General features: G+C 41.8%; 1 protein-coding gene and 1 long non-coding RNA gene across 7 annotated transcripts in view; one reads left to right on the forward strand and one right to left on the reverse strand.

Moving 5' to 3' along the window:
* cln3 (CLN3 lysosomal/endosomal transmembrane protein, battenin) overlaps positions 1 to 21,199 on the reverse strand; it is a 90,601-nt gene that overhangs the window by 19,999 nt on the left and 49,403 nt on the right. For 4 of the 6 annotated variants that reach the window (XM_088318028.1, XM_088318027.1, XM_088318026.1 and 1 more), the window contains 8 exons: positions 19,163 to 19,259; positions 17,594 to 17,683; positions 16,954 to 17,033; positions 8,324 to 8,409; positions 7,806 to 7,878; positions 5,211 to 5,354; positions 3,324 to 3,460; positions 549 to 601 (listed from right to left, as the gene is read on the reverse strand). In XM_088318028.1, coding sequence (XP_088174154.1) covers positions 549 to 601; positions 3,324 to 3,460; positions 5,211 to 5,354; positions 7,806 to 7,878; positions 8,324 to 8,409; positions 16,954 to 17,033; positions 17,594 to 17,683; positions 19,163 to 19,259 — 760 coding nt within the window. The remainder of the gene's footprint in view (positions 1 to 548; positions 602 to 3,323; positions 3,461 to 5,210; positions 5,355 to 7,805; positions 7,879 to 8,323; positions 8,410 to 16,953; positions 17,034 to 17,593; positions 17,684 to 19,162; positions 19,260 to 21,199) is intronic. The other 2 variants (XM_088318029.1, XM_088318031.1) reach the window with 2 other exon arrangements.
* LOC148323068 (uncharacterized) lies at positions 13,768 to 14,928 on the forward strand. Its single transcript, XR_015846710.1, has 2 exons — positions 13,768 to 14,028; positions 14,721 to 14,928. It is a non-coding gene; the product is annotated as an uncharacterized LOC148323068 (long non-coding RNA).

Below are 21,199 nucleotides of genomic sequence, written 5' to 3' on the forward strand. Positions count from 1 at the left end.
AAAAAATAAATAAACGGGTAAACACCCTTTCATGTGTGGGTAGACTGATGGGCGCATAGTTGTTGCTATGTATATGTCGATTGTTCCCGTCATTTGTTTAGCTGTCTGCGTTCACTTTTCCAGACTGCTTGAAAACAGCGGGGATCTCAGGCATTTCCTTTCTTTTTTTTTCCTCAGACGTATTTGTCGTATGACCGCCTGCACCGTGAAGACGAAAACCGTTACACCCCAAGTAGTAGGTGTGTTGACTACCATTTAAACTATGTTAATTCTGAACGCAGCTCCATTCCAAGTTTTAAGACCGCGCCCATACTCACACGCAACCACAATATCTCAGTTGTTTTTTTCTAGTTGCCCTCTCCAATAAATGTTTTTTCTCTTGAGCTGTACAGGTAACAGGATACATTCATGGGAAGAAAGTTGTGAAATTGTCTTTGATTTTCTATTTTTTTTTTTAGTATATCAAAACAACCTGGCACCAGGGGAGCAAAGACTTTTTATATCCACTGTATTATTCAAGTAATTGATTTAACTGATATTGGACTTACTCTGAAGACATGCCATTTTTCTGTGAGAGTGAGCATTCCAGACCTCCTGTCCTCTGTTAGAGAAACATTACAACATGTTATTCGTAGCCTTTCTATAAATATGCATTACTATATACCAGAGGTATTCAATTAAAAGTCACAGAGGTCCACGACAAAAATTTCTTCCAATTAAAAGGTCCGAACCAAAGTCCAACTTCCCTTAATGCCTAGCCTATGTTCACATTTTTATATAGTTTCAATATTTAGTCATTTTCAACAGAGCGCACTTATATACTATATATATACTACATTTAGCAATGTTCCCATTAAACACCTTTGCCAGTCAAACAAATATTAGGCGTTTATTTCACATTCAAGAAAATGTGGCTCCAGGAATTTAAGGGTGCCACTTCCAGGAAAAAACTGTAAATTATCTCCTGCAGAAATATATCAAGAGCTAAGCATTGAATTAACATCTTTTACCTTTTTTTTTTTTTTTAAATCAAAGAGTTATCAGCCTAAAAAAAACGGTAAGCCTAATTATCCAAGTAAGCCAGGTCAACATGTTCAGTACACAATCAATAAAAATGGCTGTCCTCATGAAAAACTAATTCAAAATGAGCTTTGACACCACTTTTTCTTTTGAGTATTTTTTTAACTTCTCTTTATGAGAAAAATGAGTTTGTGACTGCCCTGCCAGTGACTTAAATCTGGGTTGGAACGGAGTCAGGGCCATTGGGATTTGGTAGATTATTTCACACATCTGGGCTTTGTGTTTTCCTTTAAATAATGTTTGTGCAACCACATTTAAGCACTCCTTCACAACTTCCCCATCACTTGAACGTTTTTTTATGCTTCCGTTAAATCCATGATACCTTTACTGAATATTCGTTTGCATGCCGCTGGGATGTAAACGAAAATGTAAACATCTGTTGTACTGCACTCGAAGTTCGATGTTTTTGCATGCGCTCACATCAAACGTCAGCGCATAACTGTGCACAAAAGGGCGGTGCTTTGTTTTGTAGTGGCGCTTCGCAATGTTGCGACGGTTTTGGAGCATATGATGCACAATGGTTTTGAATTGGCTGCAGCCAGAACGAAACAAAATTTCTCCGTCCATTCATTTAAAACAAGACGCATTGACCTCACTAACTTTTTAGCAAGTCAGCAGCACTCTCTTCCGGTCTGCTGCGCAATTGGCAGTGGATCGTAAACAAAAGATTTGATTGGCTCAAATCAGTGACGCCTTTTCCGTATTTACTAGAATTGCAGCGCCAACGTTTGCGAATGCGCCCTGAAAATAAAATCATCATAGATTGGCCATGGGTCCGGTCCGAATCATCCCGCGGTCCGCCATTTGGTGCTGCCTGCTATATACAGTGTTTTTTAAATATTATGAACAGCATATCTTAATCATTACTTACACTCAGGACCACAACCAGATTTTTTTTAACACGGGTCCAGAGGCATTAGTGGAGAATTTACATGTTTGTTTTTGCCACTGAAAAGTTCAGATAATTTGTATTGTTTAGTTCTATGAGGTTCCAAAGACCACCTCTCTAAAAGTCTGTCTGTAGTGATTACAAAATGCTGCAGCCAGACTCCTGACAAGGATAAGAAAGAACATATTAGCCAACTTGCTTTGCCTTCTGGTCCACTTCAGCATTTTCTATTTGGCTTCTGCGCCCTGGAAGACCATAACCATGGAAATTAGAGCCGCTATCTCAGTAGAAATGAATGTTTAAATAATAATAATAATAATTAATAATAATAATTTGCCCTTTATTAGTCCCACAATGGGGAAATTCGAGATTCGAACCCAGGCCTCCTGGGGAGACTGGGTCCTGAACGCGGCGCCTTAGACCACTCGGCCATCCTGGCAAACCAGACTTAAAACCTATTTATATATAACTCTTTCATTTATTGGAACTATACATGTTGACCTGTGATTAAGAGCTATATAAATAGACTTGATGTGTTTATTGGTATTATATCCTGGTATTATTGTTTAATTCTGAGCCTCAAAACCATCACGTTGTAAATAACGGTACACATTACATGAATGTCAGATCTGTGAACTATGTTGATCAAATGAAATGATGGTTATAAAAGGGTGCACATAACTTGATTTTACAGTAGTGTAGGTTACTGCCTTAACTAATACATCAAGGGATTCAATACCCTCCCTCCCAATCACGCCTTTTCCAGGTCTCACGATCACTGTCTACAGTATGTGAGCATTGGAATCCCCCACCAGAAATCAAGGAATCCCCAGTGGAAGCTCTCTCGTCAGCACCCCCTTACCAAGATACTAAACCCCTTGTTGCTCCTGATGTATCAGTAGGCAAATAAGGAAACCGCTTTGAATACCTAAGGTAGAAACGCACAAACAAGTGAAAGCCCATTGCTTGACTCCTTTCAACGGGGGAAACTCAAAACTGGAAAACAGTCCAAACTATCACCAGAGGAAGCACAAGATGTTTTGAGCCAAGCCAGACGGCTCAGGCTTCCTCTCAGAGAATTGACGTCCTGAGATCACATGACCCTCCTTGGCCCTTCCCACAGGTCCATGAGAAGTGACCCTGTTTCCTCTTCATGCTGTGCCTGGCCAGGCCCCATGGTTGCAAGTCCATCCACCAAGTGCTTACTGTCAAGCCCAACCTCCAGGTGTTGCTCCAGAAAGGAACCCAAATATCAGTTACAATTATAAATGAAAAGGGTTTGTGTGTTTGTGTGTACTGTTAAACACATAGTATTTTATTTTTTTAAATTAATTTGTGTAAACTGAGTTTGTACCTTGGCTACATGTATCCTGCTCTTCTTGGTAACCATCCATTAGCCGCTGTCTCTCCTCAGAAGTCTCAATGTCATTATCGCTTTCTCCGTGTGTCCATTGAGGAAATGAAGGTGGTGGAACAAGCAGGAAAAAATAGCTAGAAGAAGAAATAAAGGAGTAGAAGTAACTCTAGAATAGTAATTGAAAAATAATGCATTATTTTTATTCCCAATTACTTTCTACTAACTTTACTATGCTGCGGTAGCAACCAATTTTCTGAAAAACATGGAGTATGAACCATGATTATAAAATAAGTTCCGCAACACTTCTACATTATTTCATGAGAAAATGTCAGTAAATGTTGTGAAACAGAGTTGTACTTTATTTTTTTCTTAATATCACGACAAATGTGAAGAACCAGTTATGGGAATGACTTGTGGCAAAAAAAGAACAACATTGTAGCGAAAAAGTCCTTTGTTTTCATTTTTGACAATTAATTTATTACACAAGCCATGGGAGTTATTTTAAATGTATATATTTCTATATGACTGCACGGCCATTACCCGGAAGAAACGAAAGTCAAACAGTCGTCTGGTAGTTGTAGTCCTCTTAATGTATGTCGCACAGAAGCAACGTCATCAAAGAAGCAGCCAGTAAAAAAAGATGAGTTTGCATATGGCTTTGGCCTGAATGGCTCACCTGCTCTTGACATATAACTCTGCCCAAAACGCAAAGCCAGCTAAAAAGTGCTTTCCTTTTTTGGTTCATATATATGAACAGGGGAGGAAAAAGGGGAATTTGCCCTTGTAATGATTTGGTAGTCAAAACAACAGCTAATACTGTAGTAGTCTGCATGCATAATGTCACTCTGTAAAAATATAGAAAACAATATGGACACTGTACGCATTTTTCCTAAGGATGTGTATTAACTAGTCTTTATAAATAATGTAAAATAACGTGTCTGGATTATAAAAATATAATCTTTATATTAAATATAAAGACTTGTAATATGAGACAGTGTGAGAGCTAATTTTGCACAGTTAAGGACAGCAGTCTGGTGGCCAATCATTTTTGCACCATAGACCACTTTCCAGAGCCAGGGCACTTGACCCATTTTTGCTGGTCAGTCCCCTGCTCTCCGACCGCTATCTCGGAATGACTTGTGGCAAAAAAAGAACAACATTGTAGCGAAAAAGTCCTTTGTTTTCATTTTTGACAATTAATTTATTACACAAGCCATGGGAGTTATTTTAAATGTATATATTTCTATATGACTGCACGGCCATTAGCCGGAAGAAACGAAAGTCAAACAGTTGTCTGGTAGTTGTAGTCCTCTTAATGTATGTCGCACAGAAGCAACGTCATCAAAGAAGCAGCCAGTAAAAAAAGATGAGTTTGCATATGGCTTTGGCCTGAATGGCTCACCTGCTCTTGACATGTAACTCTGCCCAAAACGCAAAGCCAGCTAAAAAGTGCTTTCCTTTTTTGGTTCATATATATGAACAGGGGAGGAAAAAGGGGAATTTGACCATCTGGCCTTGATCATAAAAATTGTTGGCCACCAGCCTTTGTTAATCGAACTCTTTTTTTTTTTTTTTTTTTTTTAAATTCCCCCGCGCCCTCGCCCCGAAAATGGGCGTCCGGCCGGTCCGGAGGGTCGGACTGTTCCGACCCTGGGATGGACTGCCTAGCTCTGCTGCTTTCACGTATTTTGACAGACCGTCAAAGACACCGCACATGTACTATATTTTATTTAAACAGATAGAAGTGCAACACCAACTGTTCACTGGTATGTTAGATGGTCTTTGTGCCAAACACACAGACAGAGCTAATGTGATGTAGAAGATGAGACTGGTCAATTTTACTGTGTAAACGTGTTATTTGTATGAATTATTTTTTTCACTTACCTAACCAGCATCGTGAAGGGGATGGTCAGCATGATTAAAAGTGTAACTTGGGGTGAAAGTCCAACTTGAGTCATCCCTGAATAAAGAAGGGCACCCAAGACACCGGCCCCACCAGTCCCTGAACCCCAGGCTGCAAGTACATGCCTACATCAGGTGAGAAAACAATGTTAAAGTTAACTTTTGCTGTTATATATGAAAAAAAATCATCGTTATCTTCTAAGTAATGAGACAGTTAGGTCCAATGACAGAGCCTAGGATTTTGCCCTAATTCACCACTGCATTGGATTTCAAATTAATAAGTGTTACTGATATGTAAATTGTTAGCCTTAATTGTGTGTGCGTGTGTCTGTGCGTGTGCGTGTGGTTCACAAAGAGAGTCTATCTGTCTTCCCTGTTCTGCAATGTTACTGTTGTGTGCATTTTGGTATAAACCTATATTCACAATTTTACCTTTAAACAATTACTGATTTTGATAATAGCATTAAGATTAGTTTGAACTTTGAACATACTTATGACTGACTCTTATTCTGGTTTTGGGTAAAGTGGAAGTCAAAGGGAGCGAAGCCGCCACATGGCTCTTTTGTCAATTTTACACAAATTATTCAAAGGGAAAAAAAACAACAACACTTTTTTGCTATGATATATTTATGTCATCTTTAGTATTACTTTAGTACTTTTCATACTGTCACATGAGGGACAGAGATGGGTCTCTCAACTTTTGGCCAACGACATATACAAGTATAGAATGAATTTTGAAAGGTTCTAAAGTTTAATAAATCAGACACTGTTGGCATGTTTTAAGACTTATTATTATCCATCCATCGACGCAGTATCTGTACCGCTTCTCCTCCCCAGGGTCGCGGGGGGTGTTATAGCCTATCCCAGCTGTCTTCGGACAGTAGGCGGGGTACACCCTGAATTGGTTGCCAGCCAATCGCAAGGCACACAGAGACAAACAACCATCCGTGCTCACACTCATACCTAGGGGTAATTTAGAGTGTCCAATCAACCTTGCATGTTTTTGGAATGTGGGAGGAAACCGGAGTACCCGGAGGAAACCCACGCAGGCACGGGGAGAACATGCAAACTCCACACAGGAAGCCCGGATCAAAATCAAACCCACAACCTCCGTATTGTGAGGCCATCGTGCTTACCAGTCAGGCCACCGTGCCGCCTTATTATTATTATTATTTATTTATTTTACCCAAAAATGCTTTGCGCTGGTTCAGGGGAACTTGGCTGAAAAAATGTTTTATTTTATTATCACTGAAATAAGGTTGAGAACCATTGATCTAGATAACTTTCCAACCATTTATTTACCAGACCCCTTATACCATACGTTTCTAATTTTTCATTAATATAATATGGTCTATTGTATCAAATGTTTTTTTTAGGTCCATGAAAACATCAATACTGTTTGAAATTTCTTCCAAAAGTTCCATTACTGCCATAGATGCGGTCCTCCCCGTACTGATTTTCACTTAAAACATTATGCTTTACAATTAAATTATCAAGTCCATGTGCAAATATATTTTCTATTTTTAAAAAAAACTATGGTTGTAATGATATAGGTCTGTAATTTGTAAACAAGTGTTTGTCACCACTCTTTTAAATAGGAATAACTTTTGCTATTTTCATTTCTGATGGGAAAACTAGTTTTGAAAGACAGGTTACAAATATATGTGAGAGGTTGCACAATATGTTATATAATTCTTTTTATTAATGCCATATCAATATCAATACAGTCAGTGGTCCTTTTGTTTAAGAGTTTTAACAACATTTAATATTCCTGTATCATTTACAGCACTAAGGAACATAGTGAAGGAATTCTTTATACATGTATCTATTTCACATATACTGCTTGACGCTGGGATTTATTTTGCCAGCTCACTACCAACATGGATAAAATATTCATTAAATTCATTAATTCTATGAATTAATCAATTTATCAATGACAATACTTCCATCCTTTATAAACTATTCTGGATAATTATTTTGCTTAAATCCATTATTTATTATATAATTTAGTATTTTCCATGTTTCTTGTGCGTTACTCCTGTTCTGTCCCAATAGAGTATGATGTCTCTTGCTTGCTCTTATAATATTTACTAATTTATTTCTATATTTCTTTTAATTAAGTTCAGCATATTTTGTTCTTAAATACAAGAAGCATTTATACAGCAAATTTTTCTTTTTACATGATTTCTCTATACCTTGTGTCATCCATGGCTTCTTTAAGCCTGGATACTTCCTAGTTGGGCAATGTATATCAGAGTGAACTAGACGAGAAAACTTAGTTCGCAAGATTAGGGACTTCCTCCGAGTAAATCTTAGACTAATTTAGATTTTCTAAATCCATTACATCCATTATAATTAACTAATTAAATACAATACAAAAATGTGCATTATGTAATCACTCAACCCTGGAAAAACACCAGTTCACATAAATCTTTAAAATCCTCAAATGAATATGACAATGCTAATGACAAGAGAATGAGTGCAAACTGTACCACAATGTGCAGACAGATCTCCACTAATCTCACAACAGAATGGGAAGTGAAAATTACGTAAACAATTGAAAGGTGCAGTATATACCTGCTGTAGAAAACCGTGAGGGAAAGAAAGTTTAACTCTCCAAATCCTGAGCTGGTGCTGGCAAAAATCACACCTGAAAGAATACAGTATTGCAAAAATAATAATATTGCACATATCTGTCTTTAAGAGTTTTTTTTTTTCTTCATTTTCTCCAGGCAACTGAATTTAATTAAAATTGGTTGCCTTAATGGATAGTATTAGCTATAAACCTTAACATCATAAATACTTAAAAAACATAAAATTAAGTCTCCATAGGAAAACAGTATTTGATATTTCCAACATTATGACTTTTCTGTGAGGATTACTTTTCTACCAGTGTCTGTAAATGTAAGATATAATGCAATTGGAGTGCCTGCTTGTAAGATATCAGTCAACCCTATAATTACTGAGATTATCGATTTAAGATTTATCTATTATTATAACTATGCTTATCCATCACAAGAAGTCTCCAGTGGTCTTTAATTCGAAAAAGGTTACGACAAAAAAGAGCTGTTTTCAAAGGTCTTTTTAGTCGTTACCTATGATGCTCATCCAAACAGATGAAGAGAAGGAAACGACAAGGAAACTTGTTGCAGCCGTGATGACACAGAATAGGACTCGAAATCTGTAACAGAAATCAACATTTTTGCACAAGATTCTAAAAAACAACAAAGCAATACTTCTTTTAGTTTCCAGATTCTGATAATTGAAGATAAGAATGTATGCAGCTTTTCTATACAGATTGCATATAAGCTAACGACAGTCCAAATCTTTGGAGCTCAATTTCTTATTTTTATGTGGAGGGACATTGGAATCGAGCAGCCGCGAGAGAATTCAAGATAAATGAATCCAAGTTCACAAGTGGAGGAAAAGCAGGAAGATGAGCTTCTTTTTTTAATTTTTTTTTTTTTTATTAAATCTACTTTCTTTTTTGAACATTAAAAATTACAAACACTCACAGAGGATAATACACCTGTGGTAACAGCATGGCAACTAAAATAGATGAGGAATAAAATAGGGGGATTCATGAACAAAAAAAATGATATACAAGACAATTTTATTTTTATAGCACATCTCACAACAGATGTTGCTGTAACAAAGCGCTTTCCATATGGTGTAATATAAATTAGCAAGGAATAAGAACACAAATTAAAACACAAACACATTTACAAAAGATACCAGAAGAACAACAAAACAGTGACAGTCTCATGTTGAGTCGAAAGCTAAAGAATGAAAAAATGTCTCTTCAAACGTGCTTTAAAAATGGACAGAGAGGGAACTTGCCTAACATTTAATGGAAGCTCATTCCATAGGGAAGGACCGTCAAAAGAAAAGGCATGATCCCCCCATGAGGCTGCTCCTTGGTACCTCCAGCAGCATTTGGTTCAAACCTGAGGCAGCGGGCAGGTGCGTACGGGTGGACGAGCTCAGAGACGTGCAGTGAAGAGAGGCTAAGATTGATGTGATGTGATCTGTCTTTCGAGCGCCAGTTAAAAGGCGAACGGCAGTATTTTGGACCAGTTGGGAGGCGCTTGAGCGAGGACTGGCTGACTCCGAAGTAAAGTGCATTGCAGTAATCTAGTCTAGATGTAACGAATGCATGGATTACTGTTTCTAAGTGTTGTTGGGTGTCAGGGATGTTTATCAAAACAAGCTGAACAAATTAATCAACCAGCCAAGATTGCCTTTCTGTTAACACTGAATCACAAAGGTACAATGTTCACTTGAACTTCAATTGACCTGAAAGCATAGTTTGAAACTTGATAATATGACAAACTAATTTCTTTGACATTGGGAAAGAAAGGGCTTCACATTAGCCAGCTCCCTAAGACGAAAGAAGCTGGATCGAACAACACCACTGATCTGCTGATCTAATTTAAAATCACTGTCCAGTTTAAAACCCAAGTTTGAGACTGTTGGCTTTAGATAACATGTCAGGGGCCGAGGTCAACAGGATTGAGAGTAAAAGGGCCACTGAGACCGAAGACCATAACTTCTGTCTTCTTTTCATTGAAATTCATGAAGTTAAGTGACATCCAGATTTTATGGAAGACGAGCTCTGCCAAGACAGAGAGCTGAGTTTGTGTGGAAACAAGGCGCGAGGTTGCCTGAGTTGGAAGACCCACTAGAGCAATGAATTAATGATCAAAGAACAGCCGGGAGAAGCATCTGTACAGTCACAATTCGACAGAGGGCAATAACGCTTCCAAAAGAAATCTTGGTCTAGGTGCTTTTGTTTTATTATGAAACCACGTCGTCTATCCATGCAGGCAAAGATGACCATAGTGCAGCAACATCCGGCGTATTTCAAAGAAAATGTGGCTTCCCCTTGTACTGCAGTAAAAAGATTGCCCACCACATCGCTAACATGGACGAGGGGCCGCTCACTTTCAACATCCCTGTCATGGGTTCGTTTGTGGAAAAATTGATAATGATGGCACAGTCAAAAAAGGAAGTTCAGTGTTTTTTGTTTTTTTTTGCCCAATAGATGAAAAGATATTTACAGTGAGGACTCAAGTGACAAAATAAAAATAAAGCAACCCAAAAGAAAGAAAATATTTACAATTGAAAATTCAACATTGACTTCAAATTAGCTTAGTTTGCTTACAGTCTGCAGCAGCTAGTCACCCACAACGTTACTAGGCTCAGCCATCTGACAAATGAATTCGGAATTCCTTAAATATGCTTAGCCCCTCCCTCCGAGCAAACCATTTAAGATATTGGTATTTACAATAATGATAATAGTATTAATTGTCCAATTTCAATGTCTGTTAACTAAACAGGAACCAAAATTCACAAAAGTAATAAAGGCAAGTTATAAAAAGGTCTTCATATAACGGCTGTCAAATTACTACAAAATAATACAAATAATTGGCTAAAATGGTTCAGTGCCAAAGTCAGGTGAGCTCCTCTTCCGCCATCGATCGCCAGTTAAGGCATGATAAGGAATTGCCTAGGTTTACCCCGTATGACGTGTCCAACTGAGGCGGCAGTATGCAGGTGCGCGTTTTGTCGTCTGTGCGGGTCGAGCGAGTGTCGAGTCTTTATGGCAAGTATGACCGCGGACTCTTGCACGGGTCCGCGGGAACGAAAAGGCGATGCCGTGAGGGAGCGACGTCATTCAACGTTGCTCCGTTACATTATCCCCCTCCTCCTCGAGGTTGCCGATGTGCGGCGTCTGCCACCACATTGGACTTGCCAGCACGATGTCAAATCTGGAACCGGAACGGCTGAAGGGAGAGGTACCAGCGGGTGAGACAGCTGTTGCGGTCCTTCATAGAGCCAATCCACGTCAGAGCGCAATGATTCGTCTCCTATTCAAACGCTCTCCCCAGTACTTGAGGTTCTCCAGAGCCCCTTTGATGGCCAGGCCCTCCTTCTCCACCGTGGAATACCTCGTCTCACGAGGCAGCAGTTTACGGCTGAGGTAGAGCACAGGTTGTTCTTCCCCAGGGGCACCGTGGACCAGGACTGTGCCTAGTCCCACCACTGAGGCATAAGTTTGTACCAAGAACCGCTGGCTGTAGTCAGGACTCCTTAGCACTGGAGAAGAGCACAGGCTAGACTTGAGGGTTTGAAATGCAGTCTCACATACCTCAGTCCAGGCCACAGGATTCCTCTGGTCCTTCGCTGTCAGGGCTGTCAGAGGGACTGCAATGGTAGCGAACTGTGGGACAAATCTCCGGTACCAGCCAGCCTAGCCCAAGAAGGACCTCCTTCTTTGTACGAGGACGTGGGCAGCTGCGGATGGCCTCAACTTTGTCTTCTTGTGGTCGAACCTCACCTTGCCCAAGCTGGTAGCCCAGGTATCTCGCTTCCTCTCTTGCCTACTGACACTTGCCAGGATTCAGTGTCAGGCGCGGCTCCTGAATATAGTCGAGGACTCGCCCCAGATGCTCCACGTGCTGCTCCCAGGTGTCGCTGAAGTTGACCACATCATCCAAGTAGGCAGCACTGCAGTCCTCACACCCCTGCAGAACGTGGTCCATCAGTCTCTGGAACGTGGCGGGAGCTCCATTGAGAACGAACGGCATTACGGTGAATTGGAATAGGCCAGCAGTGTAGGCCCGACTGGATGCATCCAGAGGTACCTGCCAGTAGCCCTAGCAAAGGTCCAGGGTGGTGATGAATCTGGCCCGACCAATATTCTCCAGAAGATCATCGATGCGGGGCATTGGGTAGGCGTCAAACTCCGACATTGGGTTGAGCTTCCGGATGTCGATGCAAATCCGGAGTGATCCATCCTTCTTCACCACGATGACCACCGGACTGCACCACTCTGACTCAGATGGTTCAATCACCCCCAGACGTTGCATCTCTTCCACCTCCTTCAGGTGCTTTCCCACTAGATGCTAGGCCCTCGGACAAATCGGACCCCTGTCCGTCATGCGGATGACATATTCAACAAGGACAGTCTTTCCCGGGTTGGCAGCGAAAAGTTTGTGGACCTGCTAGAACACCTGGCTCAACTGGGTGGATTGGACGGCAGACAGATGGTCAAGAGTGGGCTCGACAGCGAGAGCAGACTCCTCATCTCCATCGCTGTCCACCTCCGCCACTAGCAGCGATGCCACAGGAACCTCCTTCCACTCCTTCAGCAGGTTGACGTGGTCATTCAACGCCGCTCCGTCACAATCCTAAAAGTCGTCTTTTACTGTTGTTAGAGCTCCAGCTGGTGTGAAATGCGCTATATAAATAAAGTTGTATTGTATTGTATTGATGTACTTGTTTGCCATGGTAATGGACAGAAAATGCAAACAATGGTGATTGTATAATGAGAAAGACGTTACGTTATTGTATAATTGAGTAACAAAAGAGAGAGGGTGACTTGCTTCTCGACTTTACTCTGCTGAAGTTCAACTCGCATTCCCACACTACTCACGACCTCTCTCTAACCAGCCATCTGATTGGCCGCAAAATCAACAACATAAACTGTAATAGGTTATGTAATGTTTGCATACAGTTAAATGTGAATCGGGATTTCACGGCCGTTGCACAGTGTGTTTAACACCCTCTGTTGGTGAAGGTCTGAAACTACAGTCAGTGGAAAACAGACCAGTTACATGTACCGTATGTACATGCGTGAGAAAGCTGGATTAAAAGGCCACTGTTCAAGATGTCGTAGCCTGTCTTATCATTTATGTTATTGGAAGGACGAAACATCACAGGTTAGATTAACCTTTACACAACAGACGCTGCCCAAAGCACACCACTCACAACCATCTCTCTAACCAGTCATCTCGTTGTCAGAGACGTCAACAACATTAACTGAAATAGGTTAGATCATGGATTCTCAACTAGTGTGGTGCGCCTGACGTCATCATGACAAAGAGGTTTGATGACAAATGTATAGTAAAAAAACAAAAACAAACGTATATTAAAAATTTAAACTGTTGCTTTATGTTATTTATATAGCATTTTTGTTTGAAAACCCCCTGGCTCTTCTTTTTGTCTTTTCTACATTATGTATGTATTAATAACTGTGTTTGGTTTGTTAATGTTAATAAAGTTAAAAAAAAAAACGTATAGTAAATATCTATCATCTCATCAATATGTGCACAACTGAGTTTCGAGATCCTCACAATAATAGTTCTCAAAATAATATTTCTTATCAATTAAGCTTTGCTGAGGGATATTTTATTGACAATCTAACATCAGTATACAAAGAACGTGCATTATTATGAAATGTAAAAAAAATTGGTGGAGGGGGCGCGAATGGTTTTCTTCTTGGTAGGGTGGGCGTGACAGGAAATAATTGAGAAGCACTGGGTTAGATTAACCTTTACACAACAGACGATGCCCAAAGAAAAGTTTCCGACCAAAGTCGTCATTAAGGCCAATCAAAAGGACTGGCTGGACGAAGAGAAAATGAGTGGCTGAGTGAGGTTTGCATAAAATACCCGGATGTTATTTTTTCCACATGCATCAACCTCACTGTTGATCTATCACTGTTAATGCACACCCACCTCACAGCCTCTGTGAAAAAGCAAGTGGAGGCTTGACAAAGGAACCACTGGACATCGGTGTAAACAGGGCGTTGAAAGTTAGGTTGCGTGTGTGGCAAAATGGAGCCAAACACCCTATCACAAGGGGCGTTGTGGCAATGGTCATTCAGCGCCTGCCTATAAATAGACCTGGGCGGCGCCCATCTGCCTCTTGCTTTCTCTTCCTCCTTCACGGAGTTGGCTGACAGGTGACGTGCTCTGACGTGGTGTCTGTGAGCAGTGTGTGGTGTCACTTACAGGTATGCATGTTTCGATTCTCTCGGCCCATCTCTTCACATGAGCTGCGTTGTAACCCATCCGCTCCGTTACTGTACTTGGTGTGACTCGAATGGGACTGTTCGCTCTGGGGTGTGTGTGTGTGTGTGTGTGTGTGCACCGCGTTGAAAAAGGTAAGACGCTGGCTATCCGCCTTTGGTTATTCGCTGAGGAAGCTAATAATTGATTTCTCCCAGCATCCAATTGCAGCGCAGAGTTGAAGGCTCTTTTTCCAGCCAACCACCGCAAACGTATAGTCCATCTTTCCGATAGGATGCTTTAATATTACACGGTTAATTTGATTTAAATCTCAATTAAATTTGCTTTATTCTAGTGTCGGTGCCACTCGCCGCTGTTCAAGGCCTCACTCCTGTCTTGGCTCTATCTTTTAAAGATCATTTCAACGGACTTGTGACAGTGAATTGTGTTTGCCAGCGGGTTGCACCTTGCACCGACCCGACTCAAGGGGCTGGACCTGGCCTATATAATTGGGCAAATCATGTCCTATGCTGGACCATGCAAAGCAACCCTAGATTGTTATACACGTGTTATTTTGTTAGTTTTGTGTATTTGGTTGTTTTGCTTTGACTTATTGTGGTGTGAGTTTGTTCTCTTTGTGGTATGAGGTCTGTCTCAATTGCGTGCTTTTTATTGCTTCTTTTTGTTTGTTTGACAGGCACTGAGAGTCCCGGTGCAGCAGCGGTCCCCTGGTGGTGGTACTTTTGTTTACTTATTTTGCTTTGTAGTTCACGGGTGCTGTGTAGTTTTGTATCCCCCACTTTTTGTTGACCACTGTTGTGGTTTCTGGTGTGGCAGGTCTCATACCACTCCTTCTTAGTTTGTTTTTAAATAATTTGTACTTTAATAAAAATAGTATTACGTCATCACTTTTGTCCTGTGAGTATTTGAGCCACGTGCCTTTAATTTGTCGTTTCATACTCGTGGGGTGCAAATCCCCAGGTGGTGTTGTCCGCTCGTTTTTTTTAAAACATCACATTGCCACACGTTCAGTGTGGGAGCGATGGATAACAGATGGCGAACACAGTTTTACTAAGATTAAGAGGCAGCGCGGGGCTTGTTATGCCACAATTTGGTGTCTGCTTGCACAGAGCTTCGACAAAATCCGGCATCAAGTCTAGGGGCCGCTCGGCAGCGAGACTGACAGACAATGATGAGAGGAAACCTGCCGTGTTTGTTGGAGAACTTGCCCAGCTGTTCATTTTGGACACAGAAAATGAGGACTTGGATTTGTGGTTGAGGACGGCTCAAAATGAGTACATTGTTAAATACGTCAGTAAAGTACAAAAACAAAGTACAAGATTTTGCTCCTGCAGCCTTTTTAAAAACATGCTAGCATGCATGGTAGCATGTTTTTTAGCGTACATGCAACCTAACCTAAAGTATTGTTGCGTTGCTGGTTGGCTGAAGCACTCCCAGAATGCTTTGCAGCATTTGGTAACTGAATGGCATGAGATACATGCTATGGGTTTATTGTATTTCTTTGTTCCTTGTTTCAATTGTTTCACTGTTTGCTAGTATGCTATTCAGTTGATGTTGGGACATAGTTTTGGTTTTAATGTAACATACATAGTGTGATGACTAGTGACTTGCCAACATCGGCATTGTGTGATCAAACGAGTGTGAGCTTATACGTCTGTTGCTGGAATCTCATTGACAAAGGGTGTTTTAACATGCCTGCACCCAATAATAGCATGCACATTTGTATGGGTTAAATACAGAACTGGCACCTGTGACTGCGCCTTTTCATGTGGTGCGCCTTGTGGTCGTAGAAATGCGGTAGTTAAAGGGCTGATTTGTTAAAAAGAAGAAAAAAGAAACCCTAAAAATATGTTTCACTATGACACTTAAATTCAGAGGTATTTGGACAATGATAGAGGTTTAAGAAGAAAATGTTTTTTATAACACGTGGTTGGCGTGGTGATGCGTCGTTAGACTCTTTGTGAGGGTCTAAACGTGGGTTAAAACTCATAAAATTTTTCACACACATCAGACCTGGCATAAAAATCATCATTTTCTTGTGTGATTTTCAAAAAATGGCTCTATAGCACCTTGGATTATCTTTCCTGGTTCAGGCGCATTTCCAGTTTTCATTGCCTCAGTCGCCTTTATCGGACCACATTAGAACTCTCTGTAGTGTCCCTGTGTTTCCCCAGGCGCTTCTCTGCTGCTCTCCGTTCCCAGCCTCCGCACGAGTTTAGGTCAACGTGAAATTTCGGTGCCTAGCGCAGGGCTCTAAATTAAATTTTGCACGGGTAGCACTGGTAGAGACAAGGGTCGGTCGGGATGCTCTCTTAAACGTGCCATTCCCAGCATTGGCTTTGTGGGTGTTAATGTCCATAATGTGAGTGGAGTGGCCGCTCGTAAATTAAGCCGCTGAGACACCTGACCAAAGGAGTGCTCTGATCTTCATGGTTGGAAGCGAGAAGGACATTAATTACAGCATTGTCCATGTGTATGCAACTGATTGAAGACACCAGACATGGTGCTGTATGACGCATTTCCTGATCTACTCGTTCTCCAAAGTGTATTTTGAGTGATCAATAGACCATCCGGCGCTGCAGTGTAATCTCACTTGGTAGACTCAATTCATAGGACTGCCTGGAAATAATGGCTTCATTCTTTCAGAATTCATGCTAGAGATACATTACATTCGACGAAGCTGTATGTGTATATAATTGTGCAGTCAAGTCCAAATTTTACACACATGGTGGCCAGCTATAAAGTTATAAAATGTACATGGAAAAATATTAAATTTTCACTGAAACTGACATTAAAGCTGTTATTGTCCAAATATTTGTGAATCTGTGTAATTTGATACACTATATATTTATACATTTTTACATTTACCACTGAGTCATCCATTATAGGGGCAGCATTTTTTCCATTACCCATAAGGCACTTTGTGGATAACAAGCGGAGCGAACAACTTAATGATGAGAGTTGGGAGTATGTCAGCTAAAAGTACAGCCTGGGGAGAAAAAAAAAGAAAAGAATCAGACAATACCCATAAGCATGATTCCCTTGACTTTTTATACACACATGAATTTCAGCTCAATACGTTTTTCAAAATGGGATACGCACGCTTAAATGAAAACCATGGTGAATTATATATCCACAAATCAATATAAAATAATTAAATTTTAACAATTTTAAAATATCATGACTGAGCCTGGTACACAGTGTTCAGGGAACTACATCAAAGATATATATTGAGCATGGGTGGTTGAAAAAGATGGTCGCCATCGGCAAAAACATCTTTTATTGACAGGCCTTAAATTTAAGGATTTTTTTTGAAGAATTATTCTCAATCCTAAATGCTTCTGATTAAGTGGACAACTCCGTCTAAGGTTTATTTGTTGAATACTCCTTGCATTGTAACCAATTATTCACTGAAATAGCCTGCCAAATTAATATCAAGACCATGCTTAAAAGTGCCATAAATAATAACAACAATAACACAATAATAAATATAATTGGATGTGTCATCAAGGTTGAGTTTACTTAAAATTGAACAAATAATCCACATACCGCTGTTGAGACAGAATTGCAGTCAAAGGAACTGCTGTTGCCAGTATTCACATCATTAAATTCCGTAGCCAATGAATTTAAAGAAGGGTGCTGTAAAGAAACACAATAAAAGGGAAGAAGTGTTATTTCCATTTTTTTTCTCCAAATAATCCAGATATTCATATCGCCAGGAGTAGGAACCCTACATACATACAGACAGACAGACATATTTTTTTATTAGGGGTGCAACAATACGGGTATCTGTATTGAATCGTTCGATACAGTGGTCACGTTTTTTTTTTTTTAACTATTTAATCACAAAAAATTCCATGATTAATCATGATTAATCACATTAGTCAACTACTATTTTTTGAGAAGCTTATACAGATATTTATTGAATAATATCTTGGAATTGGTGCAAAATCACCAAATATGAAGTATATTTAATTCAAAGACTGTTCAAATAGCTCTCTTGGATTCTTTACTACGATCTAAATGGAGACATTTTTGCAGACATTTATTTTCAAAACATTTCTCAAAACTGCCCACAAGCGCCACACTCCAGCAGTGTTGATTTACAAGGCCTAGTGGTAACTTAAACACAGACATACATACATATAGAGCGCCTGGTGGCGGGGCCTGCACCCATGGGGCTCGGCCGGACACAGCCTGAAAAGGCAACATGGGTCCCCCTTCCCATGGGCTCACCACTTGTGGGAGGGGCCAAAGGGGTCGGGTGCCATGTGAGTCGGGTAGCGGCAATAGGCAGGGACCTTGGAGCTCTGATCCCTGGCCACAGAAACTAGCTCTTGGAACATGGAATGTCACCTCTCTGGCGGGGAAGGAGCCTGAGCTGGTGTGCGAGGCAGAGAAATTCCGACGAGATATAGTCGGGCTCACCTCCACACACAGCTTGGGCTCTGGTACCAGTCCTCTTGAGAGGGGTTGGACACTCTTCCACTCTGGAGTTGCCCAAGGTGAGAGACGCCGAGCAGGTGTGGGCATACTTCTTGCCCCCGGCTTGGCGCCTGTACATTGGGGTTCACCCCGGTGGACGAGAGGGTAGCCTCCCTCTGCCTCAAGTTGGGGAGACGGGTACTGACTGTTGTTTGTGCTTATGCACCAAACAGCGGTTCAGAGTACCCACCCTTTTTGGAGTCTTTGGTGGGTGTGCAGGAGAGCGCTCCCCCTGGAGACTCCCTCGTTCTGCTGGGGGACTTCAATGCTCACGTGGGTAATGACTGTGAGACCTGGAAGGGCGTGATTGGGAGGAATGCCCCCCCCCAATCTGAACCCGAGCGGTGTTCTGTTACTGGACCTCTGTACTCGTCATGGATTGTCCATAACGAACACCATGTTCAAACATAAGGGTGTCCATATGTGCACTTGGCACCAGGACACCCTAGGCCGCAGTTCGATGATCAACTTTGTAGTTGTGTCATTGGATTTGCGGCCGCATGTTTTGGACACTCGAGTGAAGAGAGGGGCGGAGCTGTCAACTGATCACCACCTGGTGGTGAGTTGGCTCCGATGGTGGGGAAGTATCTTGGGGTCTTGTCAATTTTTTAAATAATAAAAATATTCACATACAAGTATGGTGGTGTTTTTGGACTGTTGTTTTGTGAGGATGTCTTGAGCTGCACTCAGCATAACCACATATGCAAAGTTGTTGCATAATCCGATGAGCCTGAAAAGGTGAACAAAGAGAAAAGGGGTTAATAGTAGTCACATATTTAGTTTCCCTTATGTGATGAAAAAAGTGTCCATCACTCTAGCAATATTGAAAATAAAATTTTTCACTAACATAATGTTGACATTATGGTCTGTGGAAGACTTACTCTTACATTTCAATACATTTATGACTTCTGCTCATCCGTAAGTGAAAGAAAAACCATCATTGTATTCAATTTAGTCGGTGTGTTACAATTTTTAGCTATGAGGCACGGAATTTTTTCAGCCAATTCAGGTCCAACAATAACAAAAAAAAAATATTCAAACTATAAACAACCTTATTTATATTGTGACACTTTTGTTTTTCATCAAGGAAATAATCAGGGTATGATGGTCTGGAAACTCCTTGTTTGATTAAACTGTTCAGCGTACGCCAAGTTTCTTTAATGTTGTAGTGATTTTCATTCAGTCGTTTCCGGGAGTAAAGCTGCTTGCTTGTTCTTATATTAGTGAACTTATTGTGTTTATATACTATATAGCCCACCCTTTTTAAAAAGGGGAACCACCACCCTGGTCTGCCAATCCAGAGGCACTGTCCCCAATGTCCATGCGATGTTGGAGAGGCGTGTCAACCAGGACACCCGACAATACTCTTCAGGGACTCTGGGCAGAGCCACCGAGGAGCTTTTTAACTTACCGCGGTAACCTCAACCGCAGAGATAGGAAAGCCCGCCTCAGAAACCCCAGACTTTGCTTTCTCATGGGAAGGCATGTTGTGGAATTGAGGAGGTCTTCGAAGTAGTCTCTCCACTGATTTACAACGTCCTGTGGTGAGGTCAGTAGCAGCCCATCCTCACTGGACTACATCAAGTTCCGCATGGAAACTGTGTCCCAACATAAGACTATACGGACCTTCCCAAATGCGAAGCCCTGGATGTCCAGCAGGGTTCGCTCTCTCCTCAAGGCCCGTGACGCTGCCTTCAGGTCAGGCGACAAAGCCCAGTACAGGGTGGCTCGTGCTGACCTGAGCAAAGGCATCAAGCTAGCCAAGGCAACCTACAAGGGGAGGCTGGAGGCCCACCTTGCCAGTAACAGACCACGGGAGGTGTGGCAGGGTCTACGGAGCATCACCAACTTCCGTGGCAGCAGCACGACCTCTGTAGACCCGAGTGCATCGCTGGCAGAGGAGCTTAACTGCTTCTTCGCTCGCTTTGACTCGCCCCAACCGTCACACCCCCGCACTTCAAGCTCCATCTCCCCCCCACTCATCGTAGAGGAACACGATGTGAGGCGCGCGCTCCTGGCGGTCAACCCCAGGAAAGCTACTGGACCCGACGGAATACCAGGCAAGGTCCTCAGAGCATGTGCCCACCAACTGTCACATGTTTTCTGCAGGATCTTCAACCGCTCCCTGGCTCAGGCAGTCATCCCCTCCTGCTTGAAAACTTCCACCATTATTCCTGTCCCCAAAAAGTCACCAGCCGTCCACCTGAATGACTACCGTCCTGTTGCTCTCACACCAGTCATTATGAAGTGCTTCGAGAGGCTGGTTCTCCAGCACATCAGGGACTGCCTTCCTCCCACTCTGGACCCCTACCAGTTTGCATACCGGGCTAACAGATCCACTGAGGACGCCATCGACACTGCTCTGCATGTTGTGCTGGGCCACCTGGAACGACAGCAGAGCTATGCAAGGATGCTCTTTGTGGACTACAGCTCGGCATTCAACACGATCATCCCAGACATCCTCGTCGCCAAACTGGACACTCTCGGCCTCCCTGCCCTCACACGCATCTGGATTAAGGACTTTCTGACCAACAGACCCCAGACTGTGTTGCTCGGCCCCTACACGTCCTCCACCCTCATGCTGAGCACCGGTTCCCCCCAAGGATGCGTGCTGAGCCCTCTCCTGTACGCCCTCTACACCTACGACTGCAGCCCGGCCCACGGCAACAA

This window comes from Idiotropiscis lumnitzeri, chromosome 15 (genome assembly GCF_059441095.1).
Source record: "Idiotropiscis lumnitzeri isolate Australia: NSW breed Sydney's pygmy pipehorse chromosome 15, RoL_Ilum_1.0, whole genome shotgun sequence".
NCBI classification, from domain to species: domain Eukaryota; kingdom Metazoa; phylum Chordata; class Actinopteri; order Syngnathiformes; family Syngnathidae; genus Idiotropiscis; species Idiotropiscis lumnitzeri.